The sequence below is a fragment of the Phyllostomus hastatus genome, unplaced genomic scaffold, assembly GCF_019186645.2.
Source record: "Phyllostomus hastatus isolate PE091 unplaced genomic scaffold, TTU_PhHast_1.1 phas_contig_30, whole genome shotgun sequence".
NCBI lineage: Eukaryota > Metazoa > Chordata > Mammalia > Chiroptera > Phyllostomidae > Phyllostomus > Phyllostomus hastatus.
The window spans coordinates 9,664,899-9,684,393 of NW_025333841.1; the positions used below are offsets into that span (position 1 = coordinate 9,664,899).

At 37.1% G+C, this 19,495-nt stretch overlaps 1 protein-coding gene and 1 pseudogene across 4 annotated transcripts in view; one reads left to right on the plus strand and one right to left on the minus strand.

Moving 5' to 3' along the window:
• The window catches only part of LOC123819117 (integrator complex subunit 6-like), a 56,453-nt gene that overhangs the window by 24,024 nt on the left and 12,934 nt on the right, over positions 1–19,495 (minus strand). For all 4 annotated transcript variants that reach the window (XM_045839444.1, XM_045839442.1, XM_045839443.1 and 1 more), the window contains exons 3-8: positions 9,317–9,466; positions 8,233–8,322; positions 7,797–7,980; positions 7,413–7,541; positions 5,099–5,262; positions 2,426–2,578 (exon numbers count right to left, since the gene is read on the minus strand). In XM_045839444.1, coding sequence (XP_045695400.1) covers positions 2,426–2,578; positions 5,099–5,262; positions 7,413–7,541; positions 7,797–7,980; positions 8,233–8,322; positions 9,317–9,466 — 870 coding nt within the window. The remainder of the gene's footprint in view (positions 1–2,425; positions 2,579–5,098; positions 5,263–7,412; positions 7,542–7,796; positions 7,981–8,232; positions 8,323–9,316; positions 9,467–19,495) is intronic.
• On the plus strand, positions 9,801–17,967 carry LOC123819036 (annotated as a pseudogene).

The following is a 19,495-nucleotide window of genomic DNA, read 5'->3' on the forward strand; positions in this document are numbered from 1 at the left end:
AAATATTTACTGATAAGCCAGGCACTGCTGCTAATTATTTTGAGGCAGCAAGGAGATGCTTTGGTTCATTCTGGAAGCCATTGATCTTGTAAACTATGCTGGTAGAGCAAACATTCAATAACAATGAAAACATTAATCTTTATTTCATATGATTATCATCTGATTCCTTATTGATATTCTTGATTTGATATATATTGTATCATCAGGTCCCATACACTTGATATGCTGTGCTGGAGTCCTCTAGCTACCACATTTTCTCTGTGTTTCATGAGTCTTTCAACAGTATCATTTAAGAGAAAAGTCAAACCCTGATGGTGAACAGGATCCATTTACCTTGTTAATTCTTGGTACCAGCACTATCACCTGCCAGTTCCCTAAACCCTTGCTATACTTAGTTATAGCTAAGAATAAATCCTTCCTATGTAATTTATGACTCCACAAAACAATGAGTTGTGCTAAAACATGACTCATCTACTAGATTTCATGTGTTCATTTGAAGCTTAATAAAAACAGAAAACAATAATAAAACATGTTGGATTTCCCCTTGTTTCCTAATTGTGTATGCTAGAAGCAGTGGGTGGGGGATCATCATAAAGGATAAAAAATGTTGCACACAGCCATCAAAGGTCAGATCTGTGATTCCCATGAAAGGAAAAGCACTGCTTTTGTTCCTTTCTCACTTTCTTTCCCTCTCTTCCCTCCCTCCCTTCCTACCTTCCTTATTTCCCATGAGCCTCTTGAGCTCCTTGAATTTTCCAAATTCCGTATCACCTGCAGATTCATAGCATTTTGGGGTTCAAAGTGATCATTAGAGACCATCTAGTCTAGAAAAAATAAGCATCTGGTTCAAAACCAGATAGTTGGTGGCACAGCCAGGGTTAAAATCCAGTCTCCATAATGGTTTTGACAGATATCCTGGCTCCTGATTCATCTAATTCTTTTTTACACCCACTAACTAATTAATCATATTAAAACTATTCTAAATCAAAGTAACACAAGGCACAGGAGAAAAGCATATGGCACATCTGAGGGGTGGGGCAAGGAGCAAGGACAGGATTTAAGTTTCTTTGGAGAACACTCACATGCAATGTGCTACATAGAAAAGAGGGTTTATTTTAGGGAAAAGGTAAAATTTATAATTTTATTTGTTTCAAATGAACTATGTTGACTTTAAGTTAGTATTCTATTACCCATATCTCTATATTTCTAGTACATTTTTGGGTATACTTTATTGAATTATAAACATACATCCAAAATAATGCATGAATCATAAGTATATATTGTAGCTTAATGAATGTTCACAAAGTGAATTCACATGTTTGATCAGCACACAGCTCAAGAAATAGAACATGACTAGAAGCCTCCTCATGTCATTTTCTGGTCACTACTCTGCACCCTTGAGAGAAACCACTATCCTGACTTCTAATGAAGTAAATCAGTTTGTCCTCTTTTTGAATATACATAAAGCAAAATCATAAAGTATGTGACCTTTCATGTCTGCCTTCTTTTGTTCAATATTATATTTATGAGATTATTCTGTTTCTTGAACTTTTATATCCTTGCTTTAAGCCTGTTTCCTTTTTTCTACCCAGTTTTAGCATATTTGGAGGATTTAAATAGTTTAAAGACAACTAGTAGCAATAGCATAAAACATATTTTAGTATGCAACAGATGACAGTTTGAAAGTGTTCCTTGTGTAAATAGAACCTAACAATTACTGATTGCTATATGATGCTATAGTTTAGAAATAGAACAAACATCTTTACAGTGAACAACTTCCTTATCACATCCAAATAAAGAGGCTGTGACTGCAGTGTCTGGATTTTTACAAATTAAAATCCAAAAGTGAATCTAGTAAAAAATCAGCAAGATCTTCTGGTTGAAGGATCACACTCGCAAGAGCCAGTGAATGTGCATTTGCTTTGTCTAAGTAAAATCCACACTACACACACCAATATGCTTGGCACCACAAAAAGAGTTTGATTACATTACACTAATACAGAAAGTAGTTTCAGGGCTTACAGCTTTTTGTCAAAATATCTTGTACTTCTAATCTGTCAAATTCACACTAAGGGTTGAGAACTTTGCTTAGCTGCAGAAGCCACAGCTAAATAGAATTATATCCCTTAGGTTAGGGATTCTTAACCAGGGGTCCCTGAATAGATTTCAGGGGAATCCTCCAAATCCTCAGATACACAGGTTTCATCAGATTTGACTGCCTTAAATGGCAATATACAGTAGGCTAATGATTCATATCAGTGTGAAATTATTTGCTTGGCCCTGTTGTCCATTTGATGACATTTTTGAGAAATATTATTAATAGACTCAGCCTAATTATTTCTAGATAAACCTTTGAAACTTGTTTAAACAATTCCCATATCCAAGAGTAGCTATAGATACTTGTCTAACAGGTAAGGATGAGTACCTGCCAGCAGGTATGGGGAGACTTGCGTTCCAGGATGTACTGAGTTAAAGGTGAAGGTTCAAGTTCATATTTATCAAAGGGAAGTTTCTCTATTACCATTGGCTCACAATCTATACAGGAGAACCTCACAATAGGATGAGATGTTCGTGGAGGCTAAAAAAGAAGAGGGGAAAACATGGTCCGTTATAAGTGAGCTTACATTTCTAACAATTCTGCAACCCCTTTTATAAACCATCACTGAGATACAGACTAGTGTTTTGAGGAAAAGGCTGCTGATCTCTAGGCATCACCAATGACTTTAGTAGGGGGAGAGCACTCAGATTCTTTATCTCTACTATCTATTTGGCAACAGGATAAAGAAAGGTAAATTATAATACTTGTAAGTACAATCTCAGTAAAATAAAAAATAAAACTGCTTTGAATATGTTTAAGAAGTCATTACAATCTGTAGGATGAAGCCTGGATTTCAGATCCATTTTGTAACCTCCAAGCATTATCTGGCCTTCATTCTTTTGTACCATGAGGTTACAGATAGTCCAGATACTGCTAAAGAAGAAATCCATGAACCTTTCTAAGGAGGTAATAATAGAGCTAGATAACCACTAACGAGCCAGATGAAAATTGTAAAGGCATAGAAAAGGCAAACTAGAGTAGACCAAAACTGAGCCAGTCAAAACTCCAGGGCGCAGTAGAGTTTTTTTCTAGTTGATTTTTTACAGCACTTCTCACACCCACGTACTTGCTTTGAATAGCTAGAGTTGGGGGTGCTTTTGGCTGGGCTGCAAAGGCCTGTGTGCCTGGGGAGCCAGAGCAGATTGATGGAGCAGCCATTTTATTAACAACTACAGCCTGTGGGAGTGGAGGGCATCAGAGAGAGAAATAGTGGCAGCAAGGGAAATATGGAGAGATAAGGAGATAGGGCAAGTCCCAGGGACAAGGATGAGACATGGCTCCCCCTATTCTTGCTGAGAACTGTAAGGCTAATATGAATATAACAAAATATGTTTCCTTTATGAAAGGGGAAAACCTGCTAACTTGCATTTATGATTTACAAACCTACAAGATGTTTTGGGAGCTGAGAAAAACAGCCCCCAAATGTGCTTTTAAATCTAAAGGCATGGTAACATGAACTATGCGTGAGTTACTTGGAATTTCTTTACTCCACTTTTTCCTGGTTTTAATTTTAATTAAACTTGAGAAATATTTTGTCTTATTGATGTAAACCTGTAAGAAAGCAATAATGACATGAGTGAATCCCTGTCATTGGTAATAATGAAGTAACTTCGTAACTAAACCATTTACTCTGGGGTTTAAAGGGGCATTAAGATTTGACCAGTGTGCCACTTTAGAGTCCTGAGGGAAGGAGAAAAAGATTTACCCTCTCCCACAGCAGAGGCTCAAATGGTTCTTCAACCATTTGAAGAACCTTCAGGCCTTTCATGTCCACTCCTGAAAAAAATATGCAGGAGCGTAAAAATAGTGATCCAGGGAAATATGCAGTTCATGCTAGAAATTTCTAAAACTTAGACAGACTACAGATCAGTTTAACCAGAAAGGTGCTAAACTGGAAGAGTAGCGATCCTTTTGGGGCCCTCACCCTCCCTTCCTGGAGGAAAGAAGGAAAATGAAAGGGAGAATTAAATTCATATAATTTCACTTTTTACTATGCATCACCCCATCCCCAAAGCCAATTCATCAGGTACTAGGAACAACTAAAATATCAACCCCCCTTCTACCAAATGCAGTGCACAAAGAGGCAAATCCTTGCTTAGAGATCATTTTAAAATGTTGGTTAATCACCCTTCATTGAAAGGAATGTCGCCAAGGGACACAAGTCCAATGATTATAAAAAAATGAAAAGTAGGTCTACAAAGTTGCACTAGCTGTCTAATGACTCCCTGAGAGGAAGTAAAATGACTTCTAACTTGAGTGTGTTTCTAAACCTTATTTTTTACTTTCATTGAATTTATTGGGTTGACATTGGTTAATATAATTATATAGGTTTCAGGTGTACAAGTCTGTATTACCTCATCTGTATATTGCATTGTGCGTTCACCACCCCAAGTCATGATTTAAATGTGTTTCTAGAACCTATACAAGGTTTAGATGTCCTGGCTGGCGTGGCTCAGTGGATTGAGCGTGGGTTGCGAACCAAGGCATCACAGGTTTGATTCTCGGTCAGGGCACATGCCTAGGTTGCGGGCCAGGTCCCCAGTGAGGGCCACATGAGAGACAACCACACATTGATGTTTCTCTCTCTCTTTCTCCCTCCCTTCCCCTCTCTAAAAATAAATAAATAAAATATTTTTAAAAAAAGGTTTAGAATGAGTCCTAATTTCTTTAGGATACACATGAAAATCAATGCCAACACTACTTAGACATTGTTTACCATGTAAATCAAGTCAGCTGCCCTGAAATAAGAACCAAGTCACAGATTGCAATAGCATCAAAAATAGCAATGCTTTAACATCCAAAGGGGACAGTTCAAGTGGCAAAGGCAACTGAAAGAAAGAATGCCAGAATAGAAAGTCCTCTCTTGTTTTTAGGTATAAGCTAGACTTCTGGCAAGAGGTAGAAGGCAGGGCTTAGGAGCCTCAAAGCTATTTTAAAAGGTTCACTGTAATCAGCAAATTGAAAATCCAGAAGGATGTTTACCTTTTGTTTTATACTTACTAGCGAAGGTAAATTCTGATCTGGCCAAAAAGATTCTGGAATGGGCCAATGTCCAACAGGAACACCAGTTTTAGAGTTAGGCCGCACATAAATAAGCTTATGACAACTATGCCATGGTTGAGCAGCAAATGAATTGCCTGACCTAGATGAATCCATAAATCCATCTAAAAGTTGAACAAAAGACAGATGAAGGCATGAATTTCTTTTGCAGCTACTGTGCTGCTGGTACAAATTTTTCAGCTAAAATCAAGAACAAAAGAGTGATTCATGAAAAATGGAAGCAAAAAAAAAAAGATTCTACTAGGATTTTTTAATGTTCTCCCTAGCAATTCTTTTCATCTAATCCATCCCGTCTAACCCAACATTCAATCCCCATCCTTAATTACAACCAAAATAGGCAGAACAGGGAAAACTATTGAAAAATTAGTTTTAAACTATCTGAGTTTTAGACAAAAAAAAAAAAAACACATCGAACCACTACAGTTATTTTTCCAAATTAGGCAAATGAAGTTGTTCATTTCCTGGCATAGTTCTACCAGGAAATGACAAAATAGGTCTCTGACAAAATAGGTCATACGTTCCATTTAGATTTTTTATAAACTCAATTAGATGACGAAAGTATTCTTTACTAAGCAGTTAGAACCAATCACCACAAAGGCAAAATAAAAACTATCCAACTCACTTAAAGATAAAATAATTACTGACAATATACTCTATGTACAGAGTTGGGGGAGGGCAAAAAAAGCAAATGCATCAAGTTTATAATGGACTAATTCATGATAGTTTCCCCATAACCATTAAAATTCCAAAGAAAATACAGATATTGGAGATATTATATAATGCTGCATCAATGCATTTTAGATTTAAACTAGCATATTCCATTTGCCTCCTCTCCGGAAAAAAGAAAAAAAAACAGAGCAAAACAGATCATTCATCAATCTAAATTATATTTCTAAAAGATATGTTTTAATTATTTGAGTCTCATTTTTTCTGAAATTACAGGTCATTTGATTTACTTATTTGTTACTTTAAAGAAGTAACTACTTTAGACCAGCAGATTTATTGGCATCTATGAGGCTCTAGGGAATACAGGGAATTGCTTCAGGGAAACAAGAAACCTCTCTGAAGTTGAGCTCACAGTTCTGGGGATGTGCATTTTTCTGGGAAGAGAGTCAGCCTTTATCAGAATCTTAAAGGTTAACAAGTCTGGACAAAGGGTAAATGGAGCTACAAAGAAAACCTGAGCTATTTATATGACACTAATTGGTTTTCAGTATGAAAGTTCCCAGTTCATATGAAGCTAATGAACACAAAACTGTGGATTGAAAAGTCAATTGTTAGCAATATAACATGTGCTTCCTTTATGATTAGCTTGATTAATTTAAAATAGGCTGTGACACCTCAGTTTTCTATGGCTGGTGTTCTTAAACTAGAGTCCAAGAAACACCTGAAATTAAATACAAAATTTTGTGTGTGTGGCCTATGTTCATTTTTCTAGGGAGAGGGGACACTATTTTTCCAACAGTTTCTCAAAGGGTTCCAGGAACTAAACAGAAAAAAAGATCAGTTACCACAGGATCCACTGCTTCAGACACAAATGTATGTCTTTCTGCCCCTGTGCACTTGACCCCTTTTGTTGTGTAGGCAGCTAGCTACCACTGATTGGGGCCATGGCAATTGAAATGTATGGATCAGATCAGATCGGCACTCTGGTAATGAGGTACACAAAAGTGTGTATGTATGTATGTGAATTGTCTGCAATGAGGAGAAGCCTTGTGATACCAGGTATGATTTGAGGGATAAGTTCCTTCGTCTATACAAAAATAGCTCTGCTTTCATCTACTTTGAGGTGTTGAACTTTCATTAAAAATCTCATTTGAAGAGAAAAATTTCTGTAGTTAAAAAGTGGCTGGGAAAATACTGATGTAGGCTCTTACAGAATACACATTTGGGATGCTTACAAGACCAAAATCAGTTAAGTGGCACTCCATAGTAAATCTCCAGATATTCTGTGAATAGAGAGGTAAATAATTCAGTGTCATGCCAGGACTGGGCCAGGGAATATGAAATGGGTAGGGAAAAGGAATAATTTTCTTAGGGAGATTTCACATTGAATTAAAGTTGCTAGAATTTGGCTACCTGACATGCAGGTATAGAAAATGAACAAATAGTAGCTCTTTGGATGGATGTTTGTAACCCCTTAAATGCATGTGGATAATGAAGACTGTTTATTATGATTAGTTTAATGTTTTTCCAATCACAGATGGCTCTCCTCAATAACACTGTAGGGTATAAACAAAGTTATCTACTGTACCTTCTCCAATAAGAAGTGGATCTGGTCCTGTTTTCTCAAAGTTAATAACTACACCACTTTGAACTTTTTGAACTAGAGATTCTAAACACTGATTCAACATTCTTTGTGTTCTAACACAGTAGGAGCGACCTATACCAGAAGGAAAAACAAATAGTACAAGTTTGAGCAAATAAAATGCTATGGCACAATAGGAGCATTTGAAATTCTAAAATATAACCTGAAATAATCATAACTACTTTGGCAGCAAACATCACACTAATACAGATTTTAAGCAGCAGAGTTAAAAATTCTGAAGGAAAACAAGTAAAGACTGGATACGGCATTTAATAAAAATACTCTGCTGCCTTGAATTCTTCTTTTAGAAATATTAAATATTGTCAATACCTCCAGTGACTTCACACATCTGTGTGATAGCAGATTCATCAGTTGGTACACTCCCTAGTTGCTCTGGCTCAGTAGAAGCCAATCCAGGCAAACGCAACACCAGGGCAAATAACCTTTGATCCCAACGAAAAGGTTCTTTGGTTAGTTCACTCCCAGGTAGAGGAGAATTCAAAGGAAGATGAAGCTGATAAGGCAAAATTTGTAAAGTTTCATCATAACAACCCATACAAAAAGTTAAAGAAACCCAAAGAAAAAGTTAAAGAATTAAAGGGTTCACTTTTCTTTCACGTACTCAATAAAATTAAGCAATCTTTCAAGGATTACCAAGATAGAAGGTTTCATTAAACTTATTCTTAACCAGAAGTATATGCCTCCCACAGAAATAGCTTCATGTCCTCTGCCATTTAAACAAAAAATTTAAAAAATGAAATCTTACCTCTTCTTGAACACCAGCCGTACTTGTTAACTTGTTCCCATCTGTGATGGTAATTAAAATAGATGGTTCTAAAAAAAATGGATTTCTCCCCTAAAATACATTTAAAAGCATTAGAGCCATGTGATATAATAAAATTGCATTTAAACTTTTACATTTGCCTTGCCAGTGATCTCCTAAGAGTGTGATAAAATTTGCCTGGATAAATAAGAAGGAAAAGATTAAGGGACTCAGTAGATGGGCATTGAAATAATCCCTGAAGAGGCAACATTCAGAATAAACTGAGGAATTCTTATAATTCAGGAACTCCCAAACTTTAACATCCAAATACTCCTCTCCCTCTGTGTTCCAAGTAATCATAAGAGAAAGATATTAGATTATAATGGCAGCATCATCCACACCATTCACCTGAGTCAAAATCCTGGCACAGATAGGAGACCATTAGTGACTTAGGCTCTGCCCTGGATAGTGACTCTGGTTATTGTGAGCAGAGTTTTTAAAGTAGGAAAGGACAGTGGTAGCAGCAGCAAATGCTGTTCTGCCTTCCTCTCACTCTAGAGCAGGGGTATCCAATTCACGGGCTACATGCAGCCTGAGAGGGCTATGAATGTGGCCCAACACAAAATCATACATTTACTTAAAACATTTTTTTGTTCATTAGTTTTTGTTAGTGTTTGTGTATTTCATATGTGGCCCAAGACAACTCTTCTTCCAGTGTGGCCCAGAGATGCTAAAAGGTTGGGCACCCCTGCTAGAGCTTTTTCATTGGATTGGGAGAGATGAGGGAGTTCAGGACACTGAAAATTTCTCTTCAATTGTCTTGTCTCAGTGTTTCTCAGCAATTTCCTCATCTCGTTCTCAGATATCTAATGATCTGATGGGTAGACAATTTTAACTACTTTATGATCAAGCCACATATAAGACCCCCCCAAAAAGGGATATTTTAAAACTATACATTTAAAAGATAAATGGACCTCTTTTTGGAAGTTACAAAAAGTAGCACAAAACTTGGTAACAATGCCCAATTTTAAATTCTTACCCCAAGTCACCAAAATAAATTAGCTGTACTCACTCAAAAAATTTTTACCTGTCCATAATTGTCTATTCCAGATATTAATCTATTGAGATTTAACAAATCAAATGAGGATCTTAGAGCCTGACCAAGAGTAGTCAGTCCAGAAGCCTGAAGATTTTTTAGTTCACTCATGAATGTTGCGTGATTTTCCTTCCAACCAGCCTGAAAACCAAACATTTACAAAGAAATTCCCGATTATACAGTGAATAATATATAAAGTTCAAACAACCACTAAACAGCAAGTATCAAACCTCTAACAAATTAATAGTTCCTTAATCTAATTCTATTCTATATCTGGACTAAGTGGAACTAAGGCAAGTGATTAGTTTCAGAAGGATCTTCCAACATTAATGATCAAGAGCAAAGATGCAAGCAAACAATTCACTGTCCATATGGCCACAGGGCTTTGGCTCAAGAATCCCAGTTTTCTGTTCAGGCTCAAATGGACCTACCAAAACACCTCAGTATTTACCTTAGTTTGGCACTAATGATGAACATGGAGTAACGGACAGAGGAAGGAATATTTTTTAATGTATTGTCCTTGAAAGAGACAATTGGCTACTGGGTGTCTGATCTACATAAACTTTTCTAACCAAGATTCTTCCTCCCAAGCAAGAGTAAAGGGGGGAGGTGGTTATAGAAATAGAGCCACAAATATTTGTAGACAACCCTTCTGGCATCTTCAAACATTCAGAAGGCCCCAGATCTAGAATAAGGGAAGAAAGGAAAGAAACAAAAAAGTTTTGGCAAAGAAGCAACATCCCTTATGCGCCCCCAGCAGCTATAAGCAGCAGAAAAGAACCAAAGACCCAAGGTCAACAGCCAACATGCTATGCAGGGATGGTTTGTATAACAGAACAAAGAATCATGTTGACTGGTCAGTGATGGCTATAAAAACAAAACAACCCAAAATGCTAAGAAGAGAAGCCAAAAGAAGAAGGGAGCTAACAGTAGGTCACAGGGGAGTAGGCCAGCAAGGTAGAGAGCATACAGCACAGTTTGGCAGCTTGTTGGAACAAAATAGCTACTTGAGTCTTGGTAGCCCTAAGGGCAGCAGTGATATTCTGAATGCTAAAGTCATGTCAACTAGGGCAGTACAGCTGAAGGTGGAAAGCAAGAGCAAATAAAATACAGAGATAAACAAAGTGATTTAAATTTCATGTTTAGCTGAAGGCATACTGACCCTATCCATACAACTATAGCAAATACTATCTTTACTAGTTTCAGTTTCCTGAAGTAATTTGGATCAGAATGAGTGAGAGGCAGAAAAAGGGGCAGATTATTAACTACACCTTCCCATCAACTATCTGTGTGACCTCGAGCAAACCTGTTGGCTCTTAGAACCTAAATTGCAATATCTTAAAATGAAGAGGATTAGATAAACAGGGACACTGTGTAAGGCTGTGAATGATACAACCCTGGAGGAGAGTCATTCACATTGTAATGGTGAATGAGAATGGTGCTCCCTAAGGCTGAACAATACACAATGTGCACAACCATACAAGGTGAAAGTGGTCCTAATTAAGATCCATTCCAGTTCAATAGTCTGGGATTCTGTATAATTAAAGATGTGATTAGTTCTTTAAAAAAATAGCCCTAACATATTCTATGTGTCAAAGGATCTAAAGGTAAAGCCTTCCCAGATATTCTCTTGTCCAGATTGTGTATATGGTTTTTAAAGTACCAGGGGTAAGTAGAACATGAGAATAATTGTTTGTGGCCCAAGGAAAATCTTACTGAACTATACAGTCTAAACTTGAGCTAAAAGGAAGGATTATGATTTTAATTGTCCTCATCAAATACCTAGAAATATCAGCAAGTGATTGCAAATCACACTGAATTAAACAATTAGCTTTCCTCGTTAGGGTAGAAGAGAAAGGTATAGGGTTGGGAGAAATGACATCGGGAGGATGGCATCAATTCTTTCCTTCATTTACTTAACAAATTTTTATGGACAAACCATAATATGTTGGGCAGAATGTTATATGGTGGGGATATAGAGAGGAATTAACCTTGAGGAGTTACTGATACAAAGGAATAAGGAATGCAGTTATGGAGACTGAAATATCAGAAAGTTAAGGAAGGCTCCTCACAGAAGATGGGGCATTTGAGGATGCCTGAGCACATGAACATAATGGGACTCCCCACACTGAAGTGAAGAGTGGAGGGGGCAGGCCAAGGGAAAAGAACAGAGTTCGTAAGAGGATAGGACCTCCTGGGGAATTGTGAGTAATTTGATTATCATTTTTCAGGGTACATGGCAGAAGGCAAGGCTGATAAATTAGGCTCTGACTGGAATGCGCTTTGTACATTGTGCGCAGTAGTTTGGATCTTATCTGGCTCTGGGAATAACTTGAGGTTTTTAATTAGGGGAGTGGCATGATCAGATCTGTATTTTACCAAGGTCATTCTGCTGGGAGTTGGAGAATAAATTATGGGGTGGAGGGGAGGCTGAAGCTTGAGGCAGGAAAACTGGTTTGAGGACTGTTGCAAAAGCTTATAAGAAAAGCGATGAAAGCCTGAGTGAGGTCAGTGGGGATGGAGAGGAAGTTGTAGATAAAAGAAGTATTTCAGACATGGAGTCAGAAGGACTGAGTACCTAATTAGAGGGAGGGGTGAGGGTAAAAGGGTCATACATTAGGTTGAGGTTTCTGGCTGGGGCAAACCTGTAAAGCTAGAAGCCACTTTTTAAATTTGAGTTTTTTTCTTGGAGTTACTTCATTTAGAAATCTCACTTCCCACACTGTAAATTTAAGAGTTATATCTATAGCAAGTGTTGAATTCCTGAGAGATACAAAATAGTTTCAAGGCATGACTAAAAAATTAGTGGACTACTTAATTGGCAAAGGGCTGGAATAAGATTTGTGTACCACTTAAACAAACACCCCATAACTCATCAATATTTAAAATAATGTGTTCTCTGATTGTGTAATCTTACTAATCAACCTGTCAGAATAATTACTCTTTAAAATGTCCCTTATAATATGGGTGAAAACATTTTACAAATCATTTGTCCACCTGAATCACTGGTGTTCAGTTTTTAGGTCAATTCCAATTCTTTGCAATGAAGCAAATTAATTCCAATGCTTCTTCTACTTCAGTATTAGAAAGTATATGAGCTACATTTACTACCCAAAGCAATAAACTATTTGGTAGCAGTAAATGCTTTTAAATCTATTCCTCAAAATACTGAAGGGGGGAAAAAGGCTTACAGATTAATTTAAATATTTAGCAAATCTTATTAATGTGACAAATTTCTTTCAAAAAGATCATTAAGAAGAGCTTGTAAGAGAAAGTATACATTTATATTATTTCATTGCTTGGAGTTGATTTTTTTCACAAATGAATACAACACAGCCTCTTTGCCTTCTAAACACTGTCTTTTCTTTCAAATTACTCCAAAGATATCCTGCTCTCACGTCAGTGAAATCTTTACTCCTGATAATAACTTCCCTACATTCTCATCAAGCTTTACAGCTTACAAAGCACTTCCACACTTCACATTTGCTTACGACAGCCCAATAAAATTGGCATGGTATTACCATCCCTATTTTTTTAATATACCAGGAAGAAGTAAGATTGATTTAGGTATGTCTTGTTTATGGAGGTGACAGTGGTAGCAAGTTATACTCTACAGTTGCACTACTACAGTAGCCCTTATGACATATGCCTACTGAACACTTGAAACATGGATAATCTTATTTGAGATGTAATATAAGTATAAAATATACATGGGATTTTGAGGAGTTGGAACTAAGAAAAAAGAATGAAAATTTATTTTTATATTGATTACATGTTGAAATAACAATGTTTTGAATATTTTCAGTTAAATAAAATATATTACTATAGTTTCACCTGTTTCTTTTTACTTGTTATTGTGGCTACTAGAACATTTTCAATTTTGTGTAAGGCTGACATCATATATCTATGGGACAGGTATGTCCTAGAAGGACCTGAAGATCAGTCAGGAAATCTTGGACTTGCTTTAGCAGACAATAAGCTCATTACAAATTCCAAGGCAGGGGGATACAGGATGAAAGCAGTGTTTCAGGAAGGTCATTCTGGCAGTGACATATAAAACAGACTGGAGAAGGAGAAGTTATAGTCAGGAAAAATAAGCTAGGAGACTTAAATCTAGCCGAGAAGGAATCAGGGCCTGAATTAGAATAGGAATAAAGAGAAAGGGGTTGAGAAACAATTGAAACAAACAAGATAGGACTTGGTGACTGACAGATTATGGGCCTAAAACACAGAGAGTAAAAGATGAATATACAACTTCTAGCCTGGGAGACCTAAAGAATGGAGGTTTAGGACAAAGGAGTAACACGTGATGGGTGAAATCCTAAAGAGTTTACTGTGTTCACTGGTCAAGTTTTAAAAGTCTACCAGCAGTAAAATGATGATGATGATGATGATGGTGATGATAAATAATAATAACAGGTAATATTTATCAATGTTTATGTGTCAGGAATTTATTTATGCTAAGCACAGCATTTTATATGTATCCTTCTCATCTGAGCCTTATGACCACCCCATGAAGTAGGTGCTATTACGATTTCCACTTTATAGTTGAGCACACTGAAACTCAGAGAGGATAAGCAACTTGCCCAGCTCAAAGAACTAGTAAATGATACAGCCAGGATTTGAACCCAGGTAACCTAATTTCAGCGCCTACCAATTTAAACCACTACACTAGAGATTCTTCTACATATTCCACATATTCACCTTACAGATATGTCTTGTTATATTGGCTTAAAAGTTTGCAAGTTTAACAGAATTTTCAAATTTGTTTAAGTCTATTTTCTTGTCTAAATGCAGACCAATTAGGTGTGGGAGCAGTGGCTTAGGACTTGGAAGACCCTAGTCTCTTCCTGGCTGTAACTAGCAAAGCAAATGGTGCAGAGTAAGTCATTTACTCCTTATTGGGGCTGTTTCTGACCCCCCTGCACCCTTATTTTCATCTTATTTGAGGAGTGGGTTTGGCAACAGGAAACTGACATGCTCCCTCTAGGCCTATTGCTGAAGCTTTTTGTAAATTTCCGGTATGTTCTCTGTTATATGGTGGTTAAGAGGTAGACTCTGTCCTTTCAACTGACCTATATGATAGGTCTGTTGATACATGAGCTATCTGTAAGCTTTCTGTGAACACACATCTATGGTATATCCTCCAGTCCAGTTACAGGAATAAAGCTGTTATTTGGAAGTGCGGTTGGCTCCTGAGTCTTATTTCTCCATTGGTTTCAATGGAGGAGGGAAAGGTGAGGGTGTTATTTAGTTGGTCCCCCAAACCTCAACATCCTAATACTTGTCCTTCCTGAACTTCATCCTATTTTGTCTGGATCATTTCTCTGATTCTGTAATTTTTAATTATGTTCTTTAAATAGAAGAACGCTTTCCTCCATTGAAATATTGCCAGGAAGTATAAACAGGTAAAAGAGATAAAAGCAGATCAATTATCCTCGAAGGGGATATGGGAATAATGTTAGAGCCCTTTCTGAAAACCGCTGGTCTATGTCTAAAGGTCACTTGTAATCCTTTTCCAAAACACGCATGACCTGGTCAGACTTTGTATAATGTGCATATTTAATGAACATGCTATCAATTTCCCCATCCAAGGTAACTGAAAAACATTTTTAGGGTAGCTGCATCTAACTTTCCACAAGAGAAGTGCCCCTTAAAACTGTAGATTGGATATTTGTAAATCAATAGAATAATTAAAATTCTCTAGGATGATAGTTATTGAAAGGGAATGGCAGTGAATCTTTTCAAAGAGCAAAAATAATCCTTCTAGACCTGACTGGTGTGGCTCAGTTGGTTGGTTGTCCTCCAGCAAAGCAAAAGCTTGCTGGTTCCATCCCCCGTCGGGGCGCCTGCCTGGGTTTTGAGTTTGGTCCCAGCTTGAGGTGCCTATGAGAGGCAACTGATGGATGTTTCTCTCTCATGTGAATGTTTCTCTCCCTCCCTTTCCCTCTCTCTGAAAATAAACAAATAAAATCTTTTAAAAAATAATCTTTCTGTATTAGATAGTGACAAGCTAGGCTCTCTCCTACAACAGTGAGAAAACCTCTCACTGCAAGGCACCACTTACTATGTCCCTCTGACTTGGTGCTGAGCCACTGCACTGACCCATTTGGGGCACACACACCCAAAAGCCTATTTGGATAGTAGTTCAGTTCAAGTCCAAGTCTTCCTAGCTTGTTAGCAAGCCCTTCACAATGTATAAAAAGCCTTGCTGGAACCCAGAGAGACAATTCATGTTGCTTTCTTCTCCTTGACAAGGCTTTTTATCTTTTATTAGAGGAAACAGCCTGATAATATTTGCCCTTTGTTATCCCATATAGAGGGCCATCCTGGACCTTGGGCTCTTCTAGGTGGTTACAAACTACATGATTAAAGGATCTGAGTATTTTCCCAGATGTCGCAAGTTAAAGCCATAGTCTAAATTTAGTAGGGCCATCATTTCTCTTGTTGAAAGAGAAACTATTTTCCTTTTTCCATCTGTTCTCTACAAGGTTGGGGAAAACTTGTTCTGCAACAAACCAGACAATTTGAATACATCAATTTCAACAGTGATTTTCAACCAAATTACTTTATTCTCCAATTTAACATTCTATCATCTTTGTCATCACAAACTGTTCTTATGTTGGTAAACTAACCAGTGAAACAGAATGAGATGAAAAATAAGAATCCCTGCTTTTCCAATCAACTCTATCTCCCAAGGAGACAAATGACTTTCCCCTTGGTCTTTCCCCCTAACACTATATGGAATATTTGTGTGAGTTAAAATTTTCGACTTCAAGAATTTTCTTTTCCCAATCAAAACGGGCCCCAATTTTGATAGATATAAGACAAGGTTTACCTGCCCCCTCAGGTAAACAAAACACTGTGAGAGCTGAATCACCTTAAAATGTTCAAATGTCTTTTTGTTATTGTTGCAGTTTATTTTTAGTTGTTCATTTTTATCGTATTTTTGTATTTTTTCCATTATCATTTATCCCCCTTACACCCTCTTCCACCTCTGCCCTTCCTCACTCACCACACTGTTGTTTGTGTCCATAAGTCCTTTTTCCTTTTTGCTCAATCTCTCCACTCCCCAACCCCACCCCATCCCTAGAGTTGTCAGCCTGCTCTCTATCTGTGAAGCACACCTATAAAGGGAGTTCTTTTAATTGCAAAGTGCACTTTAGGAAGATGCTGTATCATTATAAGAATGAAATATCTTGCTTCTTGTATCTCCTTTTAAAACTCTCTTGCATTATATTTTCTGACCCTACCTGACACAGTTTTTCCCCTTAATACTCTAGCAATTTGGTCTGATTTCAATTTTTTGTGGTTTTCTCACTTGACTCAGGTACTGATACACTTCTAGGTTCAAAGGAGGAATTCTATTTATTCTGTATTTATTTCATACAAAGATAGCATTTTCCTATAAAATTACTTGTTTCAAAAATATCCAGTTCTCTTGGATTCCTTTTTTTTTTTCAAAGTTACTTTCCCAGGGGCACTTCCTAGTGTCCTGAACTTGCTAAAATGCTCCAAGTCCATTTTATATGACTGCATCCATTCTCTCCCTGAGAACCAGGATTGCTATCACTCTTTGGTTCGGTCCACAAATCTTCATGAACAAACTTTAGGAAATACTACCAGTCAAGAGCATATAAAATTATTCTGGTTTAACTGAGTCTTATACTTTTAAAAAGATTGTTAAGAAATTGATCCCTTAATAATATTGCAAAAGCTTACTTGACAGTCTGTGGTCTGCCGAATTTTTTTTCTCGGCAGACTTTCATGACCACATATATTAAAATAACCTGGGAAACCTGAAGTTAATATAACTTGTATGCCAATTGTAATTGAAAAATAAATAAATAAAATAAACTTGGCAAAGAAATAATTCACAATTTGATTCTACTGACACAAAGTTCACTATTTTGTGTTACCCGTCTCTTTAAAATAATGAGTATGAATTTTTTAGTGTATAAACAATCATAAGGATTTGTCTAAAATACCTGCAAAATACATTTATGATTTTTCCATTCTTACAACGGGGAATTAGAATAAAATTATGAAATAACACATCTCTCTGTGAAAACATGACAAGATCAAAAGACATTTGACTTGTAGACTCAAAGCTGTAGTTGCACTGCCACATGGAAGCCAAAGCTGCACCTCCCACATGGCCACTCAGGACAGCAGGGTACATCAGAGGAAAGCTGCGCCCAGGCCAGCACCAGTAGCTCAGCCACCAGTGCCAGCTCCATCATCTGCTGTGGGTTCACCTGCTGCTTCCCTTGGCAGCCAGGTCTCATGGCCCAGATAACCACTGCAGCTGGTGTGGCTGTGGGCTCTGCTGTTGGCCATACACTAGGTCATGCCATCACTGCGGGCTTCAGTGGAGGAAGTAATGCTTAGACCTCAAGGCCTGACATCACTTATCAGGAGCCTCAGGGAACTCAGCTGACATACCAGCAATTTGGCCCACCCATGTCACTATGAGATGAAACAGTTTTTGAAGTGTCCACAGAAACAGTGTGACCTTAAGCTTTGTGAGGGTTTCAGGGTGGTGCTGAAACTGCAGATTTTGCAAGTGGATTAGCCTAATCAAGAAGTTCATATTGAAGAAATGGAAAATCATCTCTCATGACCAAGTTAATTTAATATAAAGATATAATTGGTAGTGAAAGTATAAAACTACTCCTATCATTAATAGTTTCCTTGCGTCAGGATTGCAATTGAAAAAAGTGTCCTTACTGTGTAGAGGTTCATTGAAGTGATACTGAGTTTGGGGCTGGGCAAGTGTTTGTGTGGCCTTCTTAAACCAACTTTTGTGATGTGACTGTTTGTAAATCAATTAGAATAAAGTGATGATTTTCTTAAAAAAAAAAAGAAATTTGATCCTCACCAGAGAATGCTAACATGTAGAAACTGAATTTTAGAAATTATTCTCCTTTGTCCTAGAATCAATTGCATTGTTATTGCAGGAAAAAAATATATTAGAGTTGCAAAGAATTTGCCAAACTTGCTCAGGTAAAAATGTCAAGTTTCCTCTCTCATTCTCAGACCATTTCAATAGTAGCTATTGACCAATACCTATTATCAGAAAAAAAAATGCTATTGTGAAGATCTCATGTTCAATTATTTAGATTTTGGGCTCTGATAAGAAATTTTCCGAACACACACACAAAATAAAAATTTAAAAGGTGGTCTTGCAAAAATATAAAAGGACAAGAGTGAGACTAAGTCATCCAAACATTGCAGAAGGAGCTGAACAGAAAAGATAGCACAAAGGCCACTCACTACTTTCTAAAGACTATATAGCATCTCCTTCCTGCTAAGTTTTAAAAATAACTCTCTCAAAAATTTTATGAGCTGTTTTTTATATGATAAAAGTAACACACATTCATTGTTAAAAATTCCAACAGAAATACAAGGTCAGTCTATCTCTTCACCAAACTCTCAGCTCCACCCTTCAGAGGTAACTATTGCTAGGATTCTTTCCTGAATGTTAAACCTTTGGCAGAAAACAAACAAACAAACAAAAATGTTAATAAGATGGAGTGATATTTACTGATTTAACCAGTGTGAGATGTAGTACATTACACATGTAAAGGAACTATTTTCTAAACTTTAAACCAATTTTGAAATCACTCTGAACTCCATGCTTCAATTATTCCCCTTCCTGCTTTTCAGTTATATAATTCTTTCTTGTGTTTTTTGGAAGAAATAGTGTTAATAATCTAGTCTAATCCCTTCATTTTAAAGATAAGAAAACTGACATCTAAAAAACATTAAGTCCTAGCTGGGTAGCTCAGTTGGTTGGAGCACCGTGCTGATATACCAAGGTTGTGGGTTCAATCCCTGGTCAGGGCACATGCAGGAGTCATCCAATGAATGCGTGGATGGGCAGAACAGCAGATCAATGTTTCTTTCTTTCTCTCATCAATAAATAAAAATCAATCAATAAATAAAAAAAGGCTAAGTGAGTTACCCTGGGTCATGTATATATCTGATTAGTAGAAGACTGGCTAAGAGCACTGTTCTCCTGCCTTCCAGCCCAACATTCTTTACAGAGCTGCTAAAGTGACAAAAATTGCCAGATTTACATGACAGTGGATGGTGTAATTTCCCAGACAGGCAGTACTGTGACCAGTTTTTTTTATTTGATTTTTATAAAAGTACCTAGACTTAAAC